The sequence below is a fragment of the Eptatretus burgeri genome, chromosome 10 (genome assembly GCF_056783735.1).
Source record: "Eptatretus burgeri isolate ZD-2024b chromosome 10, Ebu_testis_v1, whole genome shotgun sequence".
Classification (NCBI taxonomy): domain Eukaryota; kingdom Metazoa; phylum Chordata; class Myxini; order Myxiniformes; family Myxinidae; genus Eptatretus; species Eptatretus burgeri.
The window spans coordinates 25,141,507-25,159,877 of NC_140970.1; the positions used below are offsets into that span (position 1 = coordinate 25,141,507).

Sequence of the window (18,371 nt, forward strand, 5' to 3'; positions counted from 1 at the left end):
TAATGGTGTGTTGCAATAACCTGCAGGCTGGTGCTCTGATCAGAGAAGGGTGAGCTGAAGAAGCTGCTGATGAGATTCATGACGGTTTCCGTGACGTAGCGCTCCAACTCCACGGTAGCATGTCGCCGATCCAGGGATGTATTGCAGACCTGCGTGCCCAAGGATAAAATGAGTATATACAAAATAAGAAAATTTCACTTGGAACTTTGGGTAGAAATAAATTGACTTGTCTGACAATAGAACAGCCATGGTAAACAACATCGATCTGAAGTATCGAGTTCAGATTTCGACTTCAGATTCGACTTCAGATTCCTTAAAATGCCTCTTCACCCTTCACAGATATTCTTCCTCTCCACCTTCTACTTCTTTAATGGCCACAATTATTCCCACACAATTGTGGTGTCAGCTGGGGAAAGTCTTCAGCTGAAGTCTTTCATGAGCTGGATGGTCAGGTTCAAATTTCAACTGGAGCTGATTGGGTGAGGAATTTGGAATTTGTTTAGGGTGTTGGGGAAGACTTGCCTACTTTTCACAAAAGACACTGTGTTATACGTATTTGATGTCCTCCAACTCGTGCTATCAGATGGGACATCCAGGTTAACATTCAGATGGGAGAAGCCCTACCTGTGAAGCACCAATCAAACCGTTTATAACCCCCCTCCCCTCACCCCCCGGCCACACCCACAACACCACCTGGCCACCCCCATAACAGCGTCAATCCATACTGCCTCAAAAACTCACTCGACTGATGTCTACCAGGAAGCTCTCGAAGAGTGTCCACATATGATTGCTTGTATAAATCTCTTTCATTTCCACCTCGGTGTCTACATAGCAGTGATGCAGAAAGTTCACATAGGCCACCTTCACCTGTCAACAACATACATATTTGCATCAATGTTTCATATTTCAATGACAACAGTGCTTGCAACTTGACCAACAATTGCGTTGTCCTCATCAAGAACTATTCCTTTCTAATAAGGAACATCAGGTCGAACATTGAAATTAAAGCGGTAAATATTGTATCTGTACTGTCTCAGGAGCAAATGTGGACCAACTGATACAAATGCGAGTAAAGAAGTGAAATGTCCCCTGCTCATTTCACCCATGCATTGTCATTCTCTTCTCCTGCTCACCACCATTGCCATCTTCCCAATCTTGCTTTTTCTATAATTTCTGGCTTCTGAGGAATGGAATAATTGTGGTGCATGGATTTTAATAGTTTCACCTCAACCCCATTCAGCACTATTGTTGGGGAGATAGCACTTATTTCTGTGGGGCTGTGAATGTGTTCCTCGTTTTATCTTGGGTATTACATTATCTGTTCACTGTTGGGTTTGGAATGGCTGGCATTAATCTTTGGTGTGGGGTGAAGGGGGTGGGAGAGGGGGATGGACTTTGTAGCACAGATGTTGCTGTGATCAGCATATGGTAGTTAGCTCTTCTGGTTAAGTGATGGTCCATCTCCATTTCAGATTTCCCATGTTTTTTTTAAGGATTCAACACCTTTTAAAGATGAATTCCTGGATTTGGAACATTCTCTGCCATTTAGTCCTGGAAATCTAACCCTTGCTGATTATCTCTGGAAGGCCATGTCAAGGGAGCAACGACAACCCAGTGGAAATGTCCATTATATCATTGATGGTGGCTTTCTACTCCATCACCGACAATGGCCAAGATTGTTCACATATGACAGTGTGAATCAGCTGTATGGTAGATATGTGTGATGTTGTAGTTAAGTCCACCTGGTCTGAGTCCGAGTTCACTTGTCTGATTCCAAGTCCGAGTCCTGTGGTCTGAGTCCAAGTCCAGTCGTCCCAAGTCCGAGTCCTAGTCCGTCCGAGTCCGAGTCCTTGGCATTGAGTCAGAGTCCTGTGCCAAAAGTGTATTTTAAAGTGGCAAAAACCCGAATTTATTGTGCTTATGTAAATGTAAAATGTAAAAAAGTTGTGGTCAATCAACAAGTGGATATGACGTCATCAGTATGCTATGGGTTTTCCTTTTTTTATTATTATCGATTGGGAGCATGTTCACTTCGGTATCGGATGGGTAGTAACTACTAACTACTCATTTGAGGGAAATTATATAGAAGTCTAACTGTCAAGAATATTGGTCTTTCAGTCTTTAACACAAGATGAACTTTTCCATGAAGTCATGACATCTCGGCCATGAAATATTTACCAGGTTGTTAATTTGGTATATTCATTTGCAAATGGTCACTGGCTTTGACAGCAACACAAATTTTAGTATGGACCCTAAGCATCAAAAGGATATATATATATATATATATATATATATATATATATATATATATATATATATATATATATATATAACAAAGTTTCAAATGGAGCACCTCGCTGCTATGAGCATTTAAATTGTATCAGATGTGGCAAGAATGTGAATTGTTGCTCTCGACTTGCCGGCTCGTTGACAGAAGATGCCATTTTAAGAGGGAATAATTTGTAAATGTGATGCAAACTCGTATATACCCGCTCCCTATGGGAGCAGCAGGAATGGTGATGTGATTATCCTGTTTGGGGAATATAGATTGGAGTAGATCTTGGCTCGGGGCTGTTTGTCTGTGGGGGAATGTGATAATCATGTAATGCCTCAAGAACGTCAGGTTTCCTCCCTTTCAGTTAAGTGTTAAACAGCAGTAGCAACTATATAAAAACGCAATCACACGTGCTGGTGGTTTACTTTTTTTTATTTTAACCTCTGGTAGTGGTGTCCCACAAAACGCCAGAATAAGTTATTTGTACACGCTAACACGGCATTTGTTCAAGGAGGAAAAACCCCTTGGAGAGAGGATATTATTTATATTAATATTGTTTTGTAAAAATATAAATTTTATGCTATTAATATTATTAGCTCTGCCACCAAAGTTGGAAGGAGGTTATGTTTTTACCCCTGTTTGTCTGTTTGTTTGTCTGTTTGTTACTTGCAAAATCAAAGATTTTTCAAGTATATTGGTCAGACGATTTTGTTATTCTGTCTGTCTGTCTGTCTCTGTTATCTTGCCAAAACGAAGTTTTTGCAAGATATGTTAGGCAGCTTGTATGTTTTTTTTTTTGTTTTTTGTTTGTTTGTCTGTAATCACGTAAAAAAAATTCTGCAAAGCACAGTTATCATTGGAAATTTTTGTAACTTTGCATATCAGAGGTCTATAGAGGTCCCTTTCAGCACATAAAATTTTGAAGGTCAAGGTCAAAGGTCAAGGTCACTGTCGCAAATCAGGGGAGTCGACGAAACCCTTATTTTTTGAGTAATTTTGATCGAATCGGCTTCAAACTTCATGGAAATATAGTTCATGGTCTGGCGCTCAGCTGATTAATTTTTGGTGGCGATTGGCCTTGACCTTCCTGGTTAATGCCTGAGGTCAAACATATTTGACCCCAAGGTCAAATTTTCAAGTTTTAGGAACCATATCGTGTAGTACCTCAAATTGAACAACTTGATGAGTGCTTTCTAGATATGTCAAGCTTGAGACATTATGACGTCATTTGGTGACGTTATGAGGCAAACGCATATTTTTAATGGTTACTCTGCAGAACGATTCTCATCGGAATCTCTCGTAGGCAGATGTCCCTCAAGGAGTCGCTCCTGGTGGATAGCAGCTCTGTTCACCTCAGTGTGACCTTAAAGAAGTCACACGTGGCCACCTTTTGGCAAGATAATTTGTTTGTTTGTCAATCGCCTACAGGTCACAATTTTAAACTGATCTGCACGAAAATTTACCAACTTCACAAAACTCAACTGAGAAGCCTATTGATTATAAGGGCAAAAGTCATCTTGAGGTCAAACTTCTAAAATCATCAAATTTCATCTGAAAAAAATCGTCAATTTTCATGTGATTAATCTGAAAGTTAAACAGCAATTGCACAGTGCATCACTGAAATTTGAAACCAACTATTTTTGAGCTCAAAAGGTCAACTCAAGGTCAAACTTCTAAAATCATCAATTTCAATCTGAAAAATAATCAATTTTCAGTAGTTGGATGTTGGATGAATATAGTTGGAAGAATAGATGAATTTTCAATAGTTGGATGAAAATTGACGATTTTTCACCTTTCTCGGTTTCACGTTGTGGAAACCAAGGCATTTAGGATCATTGATATCTCCCACGATGAGGCTGAGTCTTTGGGTCTCTCACACTTTCACTGCAGGCAGGTCGATGGCCTTTCTGTCTTCTACCATCTCCTTTCTGGTCTCACCAAACCTCATGCTCTGCCCCCCCCCCCATATTTCTGAAGGACACTCAAGATCCACAAGCAACCTCCTTCTGATAAAACTACCAAAATCAAGAATCACTGCTCATCGTCACTTTCATTCCTCACTTTTCCTGTCTTTGGAACAAACTCTCACACTCCCTTCAATCCCACTCTTCCCTCCAGATCTTCAAAACAGCTGTTCAACAACATCTCTTATCTTCCCCCATCCAAAACTATGATCTTTTCTACCCCCGTTAATCCACCCCAAACCCAACTCCTGCAAATTCGCTGCTTTTCTTCCTGAAAGTCCCTGTCATGCAAGGATCTGAAAGTCCCTGTAGTATCCATCTTGTTTTCCCTGTGGATCCCACCCCATCCCTCTACCTTCAACAGATCTCCTCAAGTCTCTGTTTCCCACTGTTTTGTCCTTCCCTCTCCCACCCCTCTCATCTCCTGCTCTCCCTGTACGTTCTGTGTGTTAGCTCTCATATGAGCCTCAACAGTGTATACAAAAAAATAAAAAATTCCTCCTCGCTCACACGATTCCTCCACTATTAATCTCTAAAATATTTTTCCTTTATAATCTGTCCATGTGCTTCTTTCATAAATCGTTTTGCAACTCTGTAAACCAGTGAATTATTTTTAAGTATCACCTTTGTCTATCATTTTACACTTTGGCATTCTATTATTAATGGTGGGCAAAAGTTTTGTGGTGCAAGACAACCATTATAACTCAGCTTGAAAACTGCGATTAATCCCCCTGATAACTAAATTGGTACATAAAGAGGTCGCCTGCAATTGATCAAAACCACGATATTCAATCTTACGATATTTAAGGGTTCATTGTATTCCAAATGCATCCTCATGTCCAAAAACATCATTTTAGAATATTGAATCACTTAAATATGCCATCTGAGAGCAATGACATGGCAAAACATAGATATTTGGTGGCCATATTGGATTTATGCAAATTACACATATTTCTGCAACAAGAGATTTTTTGTAGTATTTTTAGAATGGTGTTTTGGGAAACCCATATAAATGCAATGTGGTTAAAAAAAAAATTATGTTGCAATTTGTTCTAAGTCAAACCTTATTTTGCCTGGACTATTGTGTAGTTTCTAAATATATATATATATATATATATATATATATATATATATATATATATATATATATATATATATATATATATATATATATATATATATACACACACACACACATAAATACTAGCAAATCACTTAAATATGCCATCTAAGAGCAATGATATGGCAAAACATAGATATTTGGTGGCCACATTGGATTTATGCAAATTACACATATTTCTTCAAATGATACATATTTCAAATTATACAACCCGTCACTTGGTTGACGGGGACAATGAAGTGGGGTGGGAGAGAAAGGTAAGAATGGGGAGTGGAGGCAGAGAAGATGAAGAAGGGGGAGCTATGGGGGAGGTGGTGAGAGCGACACCTCACCAAACGTTGCTATTCACTGCGGGAGGGAGGGTGCGTGTGGCGTGTGTGTCTGTGTCTTTGTCTGTGTCTGTGTCTGTGTGTGAATAGAGAGAGGCAGACAGACAGACAGACAGAGACAGTGAGAGAGCGACAGAGGTGTGGGAGGAAATGTCTGCATTATATTAGGGTGGAAGTGCGAGGAGGGGCCAGAGTGAGAGAGAAGGGGGGGGGCGAGAGGAAAAAAAAAACAGTGAGGTGAGGGTTCGAGGTGGCGTTAGCAAAGGCAATGATCTGTGATGCTTAATGATCGAACACGCACGCACGCACGCACGCACACACACACACAACATGTCAGAACAGCTGTACACACAACGACACAACAGAGTTTAAGTAATCTGCTGGCACATCTGCAAAAACTTTGGTGTCCCAGTTCCAGAAAATTTGTGGGAACATGAATCGAAAGTAATCACGGAAAACATGGAAGTACCGCTAACGTATGACTGAATGATCCCATCGAGCGTGAACATCGAAAACAAAGCGTTGTGACCAGATATACATTGGTATAAAAAAAAGAGAAGAAACAATTGCTGATTGAGGTGTTAATACCAGTGATTTTGGACTAAGCGATGCAGAAATCAATAAAGTGATCAAACACCAAGACCTCAAGAATGAAGTGAGAAGATCCTGGAAGCTGAAGAATGCCAAAGTTGTACCAGTGATAGCTGGAGCAACAGGAATGATGACAAAGAACCTTACAGAGATGTTAAACATAGGGGCAATACCACTGGGTGCTCACCTGGAAGTGGCTGGATAAGATAAGCAGACAATCACTCGTAGGCATGGAAGACCCACAAAATATATAACGGAGAAGAAAGTAAATGCCTATGGATTTTTTTTATGCCATGAACAAACATTGGTACATCATGGGCGATAAAGGTTGTGGTCAAGTTTCATCGGAATTGTTTGTGTAGTTTCTGAGAAGAAAGCAAATACATATTTTGGGGAACAACTCCCCTCTCCCCATCGACCCTCCAAGACCCCAATTTTTTTTATGTCGTGAACAAACTTTAGTACATCACGGGTGGTTAAGTTGGTGGTCAAGTTTCATCAGAATTGTATGTGTAGTTTTGGAGATGAAAGTAAATCCCCTGTTGTAAAATACTTATTTTGGGGGAAATCCCCCTTAAAGTCAGATTTAAGGGAGAGACTGACATGAACAAACTTTGTATGTCATGAACAAACTTTGGTACGGCATGGGTGATGAAGGTTGTCATGAAGTTTCATCGGAATTGAGCGTATCGTTTGAAAAGCAAATACCACATTGTGGAAGTAATCTACTCCCCCCCCTCCCATAAATTCCCTCTGTAGACCTTCAGACCCCATTATCTTTTTTTAATGCCATCACGGGTGATGAAGGTTGTGGTCAAATTACATTGAAATTGTATGTGTAGTTTCTGAGAAGAAGTTGCAAGTATTTTAGGACGGACGGACGGATGGACGGACGACGCACCACCACACAAGATCCCCGGAACTACTTTACAGGTGAGTTAAGAACCATCGCTGGGAATATTATTACAAACAAACTACAGTTGGTGGCTGTCTGGGGCCCAACGCTGATCCTGAAGAGAGCCCTTGGCACAAAACTTTGAGAACAGAAAACTTCACAGCCTGGTCCATGAATCGTGACCCCTTACCGAAATGAAGGTGGATGGTTTGACTGTGCCCTGGGAGGACTCCATTCCACATTCTGAAACCCGCATATGTAGATACCAATCAAACACACACACACACACACACACACACACACACACACACACACACACACACACACACACACACACACACACACACACACACACACACACACACGATCGGTATCTGTTCCATCCCCAGACACCCACCCACCATTTCTTTCATGCGCGCCATTAGTCTCCGAGAATCTCAGATGTAGGCCTCCAAGGGAGAACTGCTTGGCCATCCATCCAGGTAGGGGCTAAACCTCTGGATACAACAATACTCCACTTAAAATTCCCTTTCTGTATCCACTTGAATGGCAGGAACCTGCTATCTATACTATAAGAAAGCAGTTTGTCTGCGTGTGTCTGTCGCCATTATTCTTAGATGGCTGAATGTATCTTCGTCAAACGTTCAGAGGTTCATGTTTGAGTGGCGGGGAGTGTTTTAGGGGAATTTTTTTTTGAAAATTTCGGGGGAAAAAAAAAGTTCAAATTTTATTTATTTATTTTCACTTTAGAGTGCCTAACTGTTTGTTAGCTATGTTAAAGGTAATATGTGGGTGCAAGGAATCTTTGTGGATGTAGGGAAGTGTTTTTGGCTCCCACAAAAAATAGAATGGGCAACGCCAGGTACCCCTGCGAGTACACTATAAATGTCAATCTGTCTGGCTGTGTGTTCCATGTACACTCCTACACCTCTGGACGATTTGGATGAAATTTGTCACATAGGTAAAAGGTTGTGCCAGTCAGGTTTAAGCAGGGTTAGCGGCTCCTTTGGCCTTAAAATTTAAATCCCCGGGAAAAATGATGGGGTACTTTTGCTAGTTTGATATAAAATAGTTGTGTTATACCTAACACATACATTCCATGGACCGGTTGTTGTATTGAAAAGTCATTACACCAGGACACTCTGCTACCCACCAACAGAAATAGCAAAACAATTAGAAAAGCACCCATTGGTGTTCAGGACACATGAGTGTGATTTAACACCGTGGCATTGTCCAATAAATAATAATTAAAAACTGTAAAAAAAAAACAAAAATCATACAATTCACCCAACATGGTTCAACCTGTAACTTCCATTGTGGCTAAAATAGCGGCTATAATAGAGAGTTTTGATTTCTCTGCAAAGGCTCAACAAATGTCAAAATTTTTAAAATAAAGATACATTTCACTCTTCAATTTATTGAGTTGGACTTTGTTGAATAAAATGAAATTATGCACCAAAACTGCTGGTCATTCCGAGTGTTCCGTATAATGTGACTGTACTGTATATGCACCGTGAAACTCCCTCGACCTTACATGCCGAGACCACGTCCACCAGGGTAACTCCACTCTTGCTTAAAACCTCGGCTTTACCTCCACTGTGCGTTTTAAAAGAATAGAAAAAAACTTGCAAAACCATACAAAATAAATACAAAAAAATCCACCTCTAATAGTTGTGGTTTTGTACAGAATGGCCTCAATGTCTTATCACCCCCTGTAAAAATTGTGACATTGTGTACAGAGTGTTAATTCATTTCCTTTTTCCCTTTTTTCAGATTGAGTGAATATAACAATGGGTGAAACAAGTAATTACACCACTGAACAATGGATTGTTGTCTGTGTCAGTGTTGTCAGTGTTCTTGAAAAAGTCCCACGGAAAAAAAAAAAAACACACACGCACACACGCACGCACGCACGCACACACGCACACACGCACACACACGCACACACACACGCACACACACACACACACGCACACACACGCACACACACACACACACACACACACACACACACACACACACGCCATTTTCCCCGCTAAAGCAGGGGTTAGCCTTGCGGGCCCCATGACAATCTTCTCCACTTTACCCTGTTTTCTGCATCTCCCCTTCTTAATCCCCTTGCCCACATTTCCTGTTCCACCACCTTTAGCCAAGTTTTTGTCGGTCTTCCCCGTCCTCTACTTCCGACTACACTCATTTCCAACACTCCTCTCACCCAGTCACTTTCATCCTTCCTCAACACATGACCCAACCATCTCAATCTGTTTCTCTTCACAACCTCCATCACAGACTCTATTCCCATCATCTTCCGCAAGTCATCATTTGTCTTCCTCCTCTCTCTCAACGATACTCCACACATCCACCGAACCATTCGCATTTCCACCCTTTCCAGCCTTTGTTGCTGCTCCATGTTCAGTACCCATGTCTCACTCCCATAAATCATCGTACTCCTCACACATGAAGCATACACCTTTCCCTTCAGCTTCAACGACACTCCCCTCTTCGTCAGCACGCCACTCAGTTCCCGAAACTTCTTCCATGCACATCTCACTCCAGCAACCGTCGAAGAGTCTGATCCACCTTCTCCATTCAGCATGTCTCTGTGATAGCAAAATGTTTTCACACCTTCCAGCTTCACACCATCTCCAAGATCCAACTAAACAATTCCTTCATCTGCTGCTCCCTCTATGCACACCTTACACTTGAATGTAGCTGCCACACTGGTTAATGACCCTCTCACCCCACTACATTTTCGATGAACCCATTCAGCACACATTGTACACTGAATGGAGTTCACTCCGACACCCTTCCTGCACACAGCACACGGCCACTTCCCAGTCCTTTCAACCTCACCACATGCTTTACCACTTGCCATCACCTTCATCTTTCCGATATTCACCTTCAAACCTTTTTCCTCCATACATCTTCCTTCCACTTGTTCATCTTCTCCTTCAGTCCATCCATACTCTCTGCAATCAACACCAGATCATCTGCATACAGCAGCTCCCACAGTAAAACCCTCCTTTACCCTCCGAGCCAGCACCTCCATCACAACTACAAATAGAAGTGGACTTAGTACCGACCCCTGGTGCACTCCTCCCCTCACCTCAAACTCACCACTGTTCCCGTCCTTCGTCCTTACAGCTGTGCACGCTCTCTCGTACATTGCCATCACTACTCTGATCAACCATTCCTCCACTCCTAACTTCCTCAATGCCCATGTCATAACTTCACGTGGGACCCGATCAAATGCTTTCTCCAGATCAACAAACCCAAAAAAAGAACTTCTTCCTCTTCTCCATGTACTTCTCCTGCAACTGTCTTACAATAAAAATTGCATCTGTCGTTCCTCTTCCTGGCATAAATCCAAACTGCATTTCGTCAATCTTTACCTTCTTCCTTATCCTCTTCTCCAACACCCTTTCCAATACCTTCATTCCATGCTCCAATAACTTTATTGCTCTATAGGAGCCACAGTCCAGAGGGTCACCTTTCCCCTTGTACAGAGGGACGAGGGTACTCAGTTCCCAATCCACTTGAATGCGGCCTTCTTTCACCACCAGATTACAGATCTCTGTCATTCTCTTCACACCCCAACTTCCCGCTGCATTCAACATATCTCCCACAACTCCCGTCGGCCTTCCTGCTTTTCTACTCTTCATTGCTCTTATAGCGTCCTCAACTTCCTTCTCAGTTATCTTCTCTGCTGGTCCTAAAACTGGGTTACTCTCGATGCTGCTATCCCATTCATTTTCTACATTCAACAGCCTTTCCATATATCTCTTCCATCTTCCTTTAATTCCATCTGAGTCCACAACGATTTGTCCCACTTCATCCTTCAAGCAACTCACCCCCGTCACATCAAATCTCTCTCTCGCTATCTGCTTTGCAATCCTGAATACCGATCTCTTATCCTCCACCGAATCCAAGCATTCTCCGAACATTTTCCTATGGGCCTCCTGCGCCTTTGCAACCTCTTTCTTTGCAGCCTTCTTGGCTACCTTATAACTTTCATGTGCTGCCTCTTCTTCCACCGTATCCTTTGCCTTTTGCCATTCCTTGAACTTCTTCCTCTTCTGTTCAATCATCTTTCCAACTTCATCACCCCACCACCATGTTTCTGAGTGCCTCGGTGATCCTTTTGTCCATCCACATACCTCACCAACGGCTCCCAATAGACTATCTTTCATTGACATCCAACCACTTTCAAGCTCAACCACATCATCTTCAACCATACTCAGCCTCTCTCTTAATGCTTCCTTCACTGTCGCCTCTTTCAACCTCCACACCTTCATCCTCGGTTGGTACTTCACCCGCTGAATTCTCCGCACACCTTTCACCCTTATATCGCAGACAACCAGGTGGTGCTATGAAACAGTCTCCTCCCCTGGGATCACCTTTGTGTCCCGGAGGTTTCCCCTATCTCGCCGACGCACCATCAGGTAGTCAATGGTTGTCGTTGATCCACCTGACGTGTATGTAATAAGCTTATTATTCGCTTTCTGGAATTGAGTATAAAAAATCAACAAATCAGCTCCATTAGCAAACTCCAAGATCCTTTCACCTTCTCCATTTCTCACACCATATCCATAACCCCCATGGACTCCCTCAAAAACGTCTGGACTCCTTCCCACATGTCCAATCAAGTCTCCTCCAACCACAACAACTTCCTCATCTTTCACATTCTCCATCAACTTCTCCATCGCACACCAGAACATGTTCTTCTTTTCATCGCTTCGACCGACCTGCAGGGCATATCCCGAGATGACGTTCACCAAGAGCTTTCCGATCACGATTCTCACCATCATCAACCTTTCACTCACTCGAGTCACATTCACTACACTGTCTACAAACTCCTCAGAAAACACGACACCAACACCATGCACGCTTTCCAGGCACCCTTGCCACATAAACTTGTACTTCTGCCCCTGCCTATCCTTCACCATTCTCACACCAATTCCCTTCCACCGTGTCTCCTGCACACAACATATGTCCACTCTTCTTCTGACCAATGTTTCAACCACTTCTCCAGATCTCCCCGTCATTGTCCCTACATTCCATGTACCAAACCTCAGAAACCGATCTCCACGTGGGGCATCAGACGATTGGTCATCATAAATGGAAAAATTTCCTCCCTTGCTTTGATCGGGTTCCCCACCTTGAGTTTTAACGAGAGGGGGTGAGGACCCCCACGGGGTACGTCGGGCTGTACCTTGCCCATCAGTTGTACTCATCATGGTTTCCTTTTGAGGCGATGTATTTATGGCCGGATGCCCTTCCTGACGCCAACCCTTTTAGTCGCCTCTTACGACACGCAGGGATACGGTGTACCTATTCTGACCGGGGTACACACCGGGTCCCATGGAACATGGTGCAAAATTATTCTCTGTAATGAAAATGATGGAGCACAAACCCACTGGACACTTAAGGCTTGCGTCATATGCTGTAAAATGTGTAATTAAGTAAAAGAGTACTGCAGATGTACGTGGTATAACTTGTAGAACCCTTCAGTGTTGACAGCTCATATAATAAAAGGCAATTTTTACAAGGGGGTGACAAGACATTGTGGCCACCATGTACATTGTGACCTGTTGGCTCTCTCTCTCTCGCTGAGTTATTTTCATAGTTATCAACATCATATGATATAATGTAAGAGACAGAGAGAGGCTATGAGGGTAAGAAGGACTAAATTGGCTTTCCTACATCGAGACGAGTCATACCAAAGACTGAGAAATGGTACATGCTGCTTCCTTCCTTGACGTTCAGCATTTTAAAAGGATAGAGCACAGGCAAACAACCACAAGTTGATAATACTAGTGCAGGCTTTGATGGGCCGAATGGCTGTTCCTGCAACAAAGTTTCTTGTCAGGGAATTCACATTAACTAGTGCAGATATAAGGATGAAATTTGTGATTGTATTGATCGACTTGACTTTAATTAACTTCAGTTTGAAAATCACAGAGATTGTAAACAAAACAACAAAAACTGAATATGAATGTTGGAGACAAGAGTGTTGATAGACAACGAAGAGGAGAATAATTGAACCTCAGGTATGCAGTCCTCATGCGTGACCACACGCACAATATCCTCCAGAGGAAGCAGAGAGTTGCACTTTATTTCCGTGTAAACGTTTTTGCCTTCAGTGCAAGCAGCAAGGAGGTCAACCAGAGCAATGTGGTACATCAGAGCACCAGAGGGGTCTGTACGCTCCCGCTCACTTCTCATCATGGAGAGCAAGGCCTGGAAGGAAACTCGGTCGGAGTAGAAGACCAAAACATCCTCTCCAGCTGTCAGGAGCTTTCGGAAAAGAAGGGAAGGGAGGCAGAAAAAAAAGAAAAAGTGCGAGAGCAGGTACATGAGCTACTGAAAGGATATTGAGGAGATAAGCTGGGGTGTTTTAAAAAACAACAGATGTTGATTGTTAAAATGCATTACACAAGAAGGAAATGCTTTCAAAAGAAGGAACGAAGGACAAAATCTGAGTTGCTTGATAGTATATTTTTTACTCAAAAGTGATGGGTGCCAAATTCCAAGTTCATGCGGTTTTGTTGTGAGCATAATTAAATGAAAATTACATGAAGTTCATTTTATAACATGCTCAGTGATGGGTGATAGGTTATGAATGCTGAATACCGAACCTCAGCCATCACCATATCCTGGCACTTCTTGTTAAATTTCCCCTCCGAACGAACAATGGTGTGAAGGAACCGTAAGTACTGCACATGCCGTCCATGTGTTCCAATACAGTGCACAAAGTGTTGAACTACACGCTCTGACACGGCGCTACACAAGCGCCAGTTGTTGGTAAAGATCCGTCGCAGGGTCTCTGCTTCCATTAGCTGTGGTGGAACAGAAGTGTTGGAGATGAGGGAAAGATTATAGAGCAAGCCATAAGAGCAAGATAGTAAAGAAAGTATTGCTTAAAGCCTTAAACAATGCCTACACATGTCGACTAAAAACTACAAATGAGCCGTTTAAGAGGAAACATGAGAGCAATAACAAGGCAAGAAATGAAAACAAGACAAGTGATAAATAAAGATGCATCAATGTGGAAGAGGAGACAAAGGATAGAAGTGGAAAAGTAGAAAAAGGAATATACAACAGTAAAGCTCTGCATGCATCATGGAGAAAAAAACCCACAACTCCTGGTTGATCAATGAGGACATAATTATATCAAGATCAACAAGAATAGTTTGAGGGACATTCAGGGACAGAGTTTAAAAAAAAAACAAGTTAGGTGGTTTACAAGTAGTTATATTAAACTACAAACATAGCGGCAATACCCCTGGGTACTCACCTTGTCGTGGCTGGATAACATAACCACTGGTAGGCATGGATGACCCACAAAATATATAATGGAGATGAAATTAAATACCTATGGATTTTTTTTTTAATGCCATGAACAAACTTTAGTACATCACGGGTGATAAATATTGTGGTCAAGTTTCATCAAAATTGTGTGTGTGGTTTCAGAGAAGACAGCAAATACATATTTGGAGGGGGGGGAGGGGTGTAACATCCATGTAGCATCCCTTCGGCCCCAATTATTTTAATGTCATGAATAAACTTTAGTACATCATGGGTGATGAAGGTGGTGGTCAAGTTTCATCCGAATTGTATGTATAGTTTCGGAGAAGAAAGCAAATACATATTTTGAGGGGCACCCCCTCAAACCCCAATAGAGCCCCATTTTTCAAGTGTGACGAACAAACCTTGGTACATCACGGGTGATGAAGGTTGTGGTGAAGTTTCATTGGAATTGTGTGTGTAATTTCTGAGAAGAAAGCAAATACCTATTTTGAGGGGCAACACCCCTGTAGACCCCTTGAGGCTGTTAATTATTTAATGGCATGGGCAAACTTTGGTACATCACAGGTGATGAAGGTTGTGGTGAAGTTTCATTGGAATTGTTTGTGTAGTTTCGGAGAAAAAAGCAAATACATATTTTGTGGGGCACCCCCCTTACACCCCAAAAGAGCCGGATTTTTCTAATATCATGAAAAAAGCTTTGGTATGCCATCGGTCATGAAGGTTGTAGTCAAGTTTCATCGGAATTGTGTGTCGTTTCTGAGAAGAAAATAAATATGTCTTTGGGATGGGGCAATCCCCCCCTCCCTCCCCCATGAGCTCCTTCAATAGACCCCCTCAGAGCCAGATTTTTCTTTTCAATGTCATGAGCACACTTTGGTATGCCATGGGTGATGAAGGTTGTGGTCAAGTTTCATCAAAATTGTGTGTGTGGTTTCAGAGAAGACAGCAAATACATTTTTTTTTTGGGGGGGGGTGTAACATCCATGTAGCATCCCTTCGGCCCCAATTATTTTAATGTCATGAATAAACTTGAGTACATCACGGGTGATGAAGGCGGTGGTCAAGTTTCATCGGAATTGTATGTATAGTTTCGGAGAAGAAAGCAAATTCATATTTTGAGGGGCACCCCCTTACACCCCAATAAAGCCCGATTTTCAAGTATCACGAACAAACCTTGGTACATCACGGGTGATGAAGGTTGTGGTGAAGTTTCATTGGAATTGTGTCTGTAGTTTCTGAGAAGAAAGCAAATACCTATTTTGGAGGGCAACCCCCATAGGCCCCCTTCGGGTGTGATTTTTTTTAATGCCATCAACAAGCTTTGGTACATACACCGTGAAGAACATTGTAGTAACGTTTCATTGAAATCCTATGTGTAGTTTCAGAGAAGAAGTTGAAAGTATTTGTGGACGGACGGACGGATGACTTGCCATCCCATAAACTCCCCAGAACTACATTCCAGGTGAGCTAAAAAAGCAAACAATATCATGGTCCTATATGCGATCTGATAGGTTTGCATGGGCCAAAAACAAGGAAAGAAATTCCAACGTTGTGAGGTTAGTTAAGAGAACAGTATGTACGAGGTGTGTTCAAAAAGTATCCAACCTTAATTTTTCGTGCGTAAACAAATGAAGCTAGGGAGGCGTGGTTTGGTGCACGTCTGTAGGCGATCCTAATTCGTATGCGTGAATATTTTTCCTCCTGCAGAAGCTGTCAGTCGCCGACAGACCGCCGATGAGTGAGGAAGTGTAAGTGAGCACCGTCGGATTTTCGTTTTGACAAAATGACGGAAAAACTTGAACAACGCTACTGCATCAAATTTTGTGTAAAGCTTGGCGATTCCCAAGTGAAAACGATCCGCAAGATTCAACAGGCCTTCGGGAACGAAGCAATGGCACCACACAGATAAAAGAGTGGTACAACCGCTTCAAAGATGGTCGCACATCAGTGGAAAGTGAAGCACGTTCTGGTAGGCCCTCAACATCCCGAAATGAGATCGTCATTGACGAAGTGAGGACCCTGCTGATGCAGGATCGTCACATCACGATCAGAGAACTTGCAGACGAGGCGGGCATCAGCATTGGATCCGTTCATTCAATTGTGACTGAGGATTTGGGCTTAAGGAGAATCTCAGCGAAGTTCGTGCCAAAGCTGCTAAGGATCGAGCAGAAGCAACTCCGTTTGGAGATCGCACAGGACATGCTGGAGACTGTGAACAGAGATCCTAACTTCTTCAACACAGTGATCACTGGCGATGAGACCACAGTGATCCGTCATTTTGTCAAAAACGAAAATCCAACGGCGCTCACTTACACTTCCTCACTCATTGGCGGTCTCTCGGCAACTGACAGCTTCTGCAGGAGGGAAAATATTCACGCATACGGATTAGGATCGCCAACATACGTGCACCAAACCACGCCTCCCTAGCTTCATTTGTTTACGAACGAAAAATTAAGGTTGGATACTTTTTTAACACACCTCGTACAGTATAAAACATCTCAATCGCGTGTCCAGAGCAAGAAAATGCTGGGGAATTTTGCAATATGTCAAGACGTTTCTTAGTCTCGGGATCCTCACAGCATAAAAGACTTATTGTCCACACACAGAGTAAGTTCACCTCCAAACTGTACGCAAGGCCCTATCAGTTGTTGACTTGTCATAAATAGCACGTCTTAGATTCAAGGTTCAGGGGGTTATGGATCCTTGGGAGGTCTCACCAGGACAATGAGTTCAACTAATTTCTGCAGTCATGAAAATAAAAATAAAAGTATATGTATATTTTATATATAAAAAGAAAAGTATATTAAAAAATGAATAAAAGGACAGTCTTGCTGGACTGTGTAATTTGGCCTAAGGGTCAAAGTGCTGTCGTCCCAAGCTGTTTAAATGTTTTGATATATTTTTTTCTTTTTTACCTTCTTTTGGATAAAAAAAAGGTGCCTTCAAAAGAGACAAACAAGCCCGAAATCCGGATAAGTGGTTCCGTTTGATGTTTAACTGATGTTGACCATGTAATCTTTTTCTGTTTGACGGAGTCACCAGGTTGAGGCCTCCGGATTGGAGGTGGCCCTTTGGTGGAGGACTTCATCCAATGGAGATTGGGGGGAGTGCTCGTCACACTCCACATATTTCAATATATTATATATATGTATATATATATATATATATATATATATATATATATATATATATATATATATATATATATATATATATATATATATATAGTATATGTATATTGTTACGGAAATGGCCCTTATTGGACTACTAAATCTAGGATTAGATCAGATCCCCCATTAAATGACTGTTTAGCTAGGTTGTTTGGTAAAGTGTACGTTATATGTGTGTCGGGAGGTGTAAGAGACTGTTTTATGTTCGTACAGTGGTGGTGAAACGAGAGATCCCTCTTATACCTACCCTATCCCGGGATAAACCCCTCCCAGTCGGCTGAGGGGGTGTGGCTTGGAGAGAGGGTGTGGTTCGAGGGAGGAAGTGGCGCGAAGGGGGAGGAGTTTATCGGCGGTCGCCGAGAGAAGGCGTGCTCATGTCAAAGCGAGGAAAAACGAGGACCTCAGGCTCAGGTTCAGTTTGGGAGTTTGGAAGGCTGCAGTCGGTTGAGAGGGTGCTGGAGAACAGTCTGGAGAACTTGTCTAGAGTTGTCTCCAGTCCTTGTCTCAACTCCTTGTCTGGAGAACAGGCCAGGCCTGGATTTGTGTGCTGGACCGTGAGAGAGATCAGCTGAGGCCCGTCGTAGACCTTACACGGTGTCAGAGGATGCGGAGACAGCGTGCTGTTGCTTAAGGGGAAAAGGGAGGACTAGCTCCATTTTGCCACGTGGCACGTTCGAGCGGGAGCTCGAATCCGTGGACATCCGCCTGTTGCGAGC

The 18,371-nt window shown here is 42.4% G+C and overlaps 1 protein-coding gene across 1 annotated transcript in view; it reads right to left on the reverse strand.

Moving 5' to 3' along the window:
- LOC147018114 (inositol 1,4,5-trisphosphate-gated calcium channel ITPR1-like) overlaps positions 1-18,371 on the reverse strand; it is a 489,954-nt gene that overhangs the window by 233,078 nt on the left and 238,505 nt on the right. Inside the window, exons 30-33 of the mRNA XM_085900071.1 lie at positions 13,813-14,013; positions 13,220-13,471; positions 742-867; positions 21-149 (exon numbers count right to left, since the gene is read on the reverse strand). Coding sequence (XP_085756197.1) covers positions 21-149; positions 742-867; positions 13,220-13,471; positions 13,813-14,013 — 708 coding nt within the window. The remainder of the gene's footprint in view (positions 1-20; positions 150-741; positions 868-13,219; positions 13,472-13,812; positions 14,014-18,371) is intronic.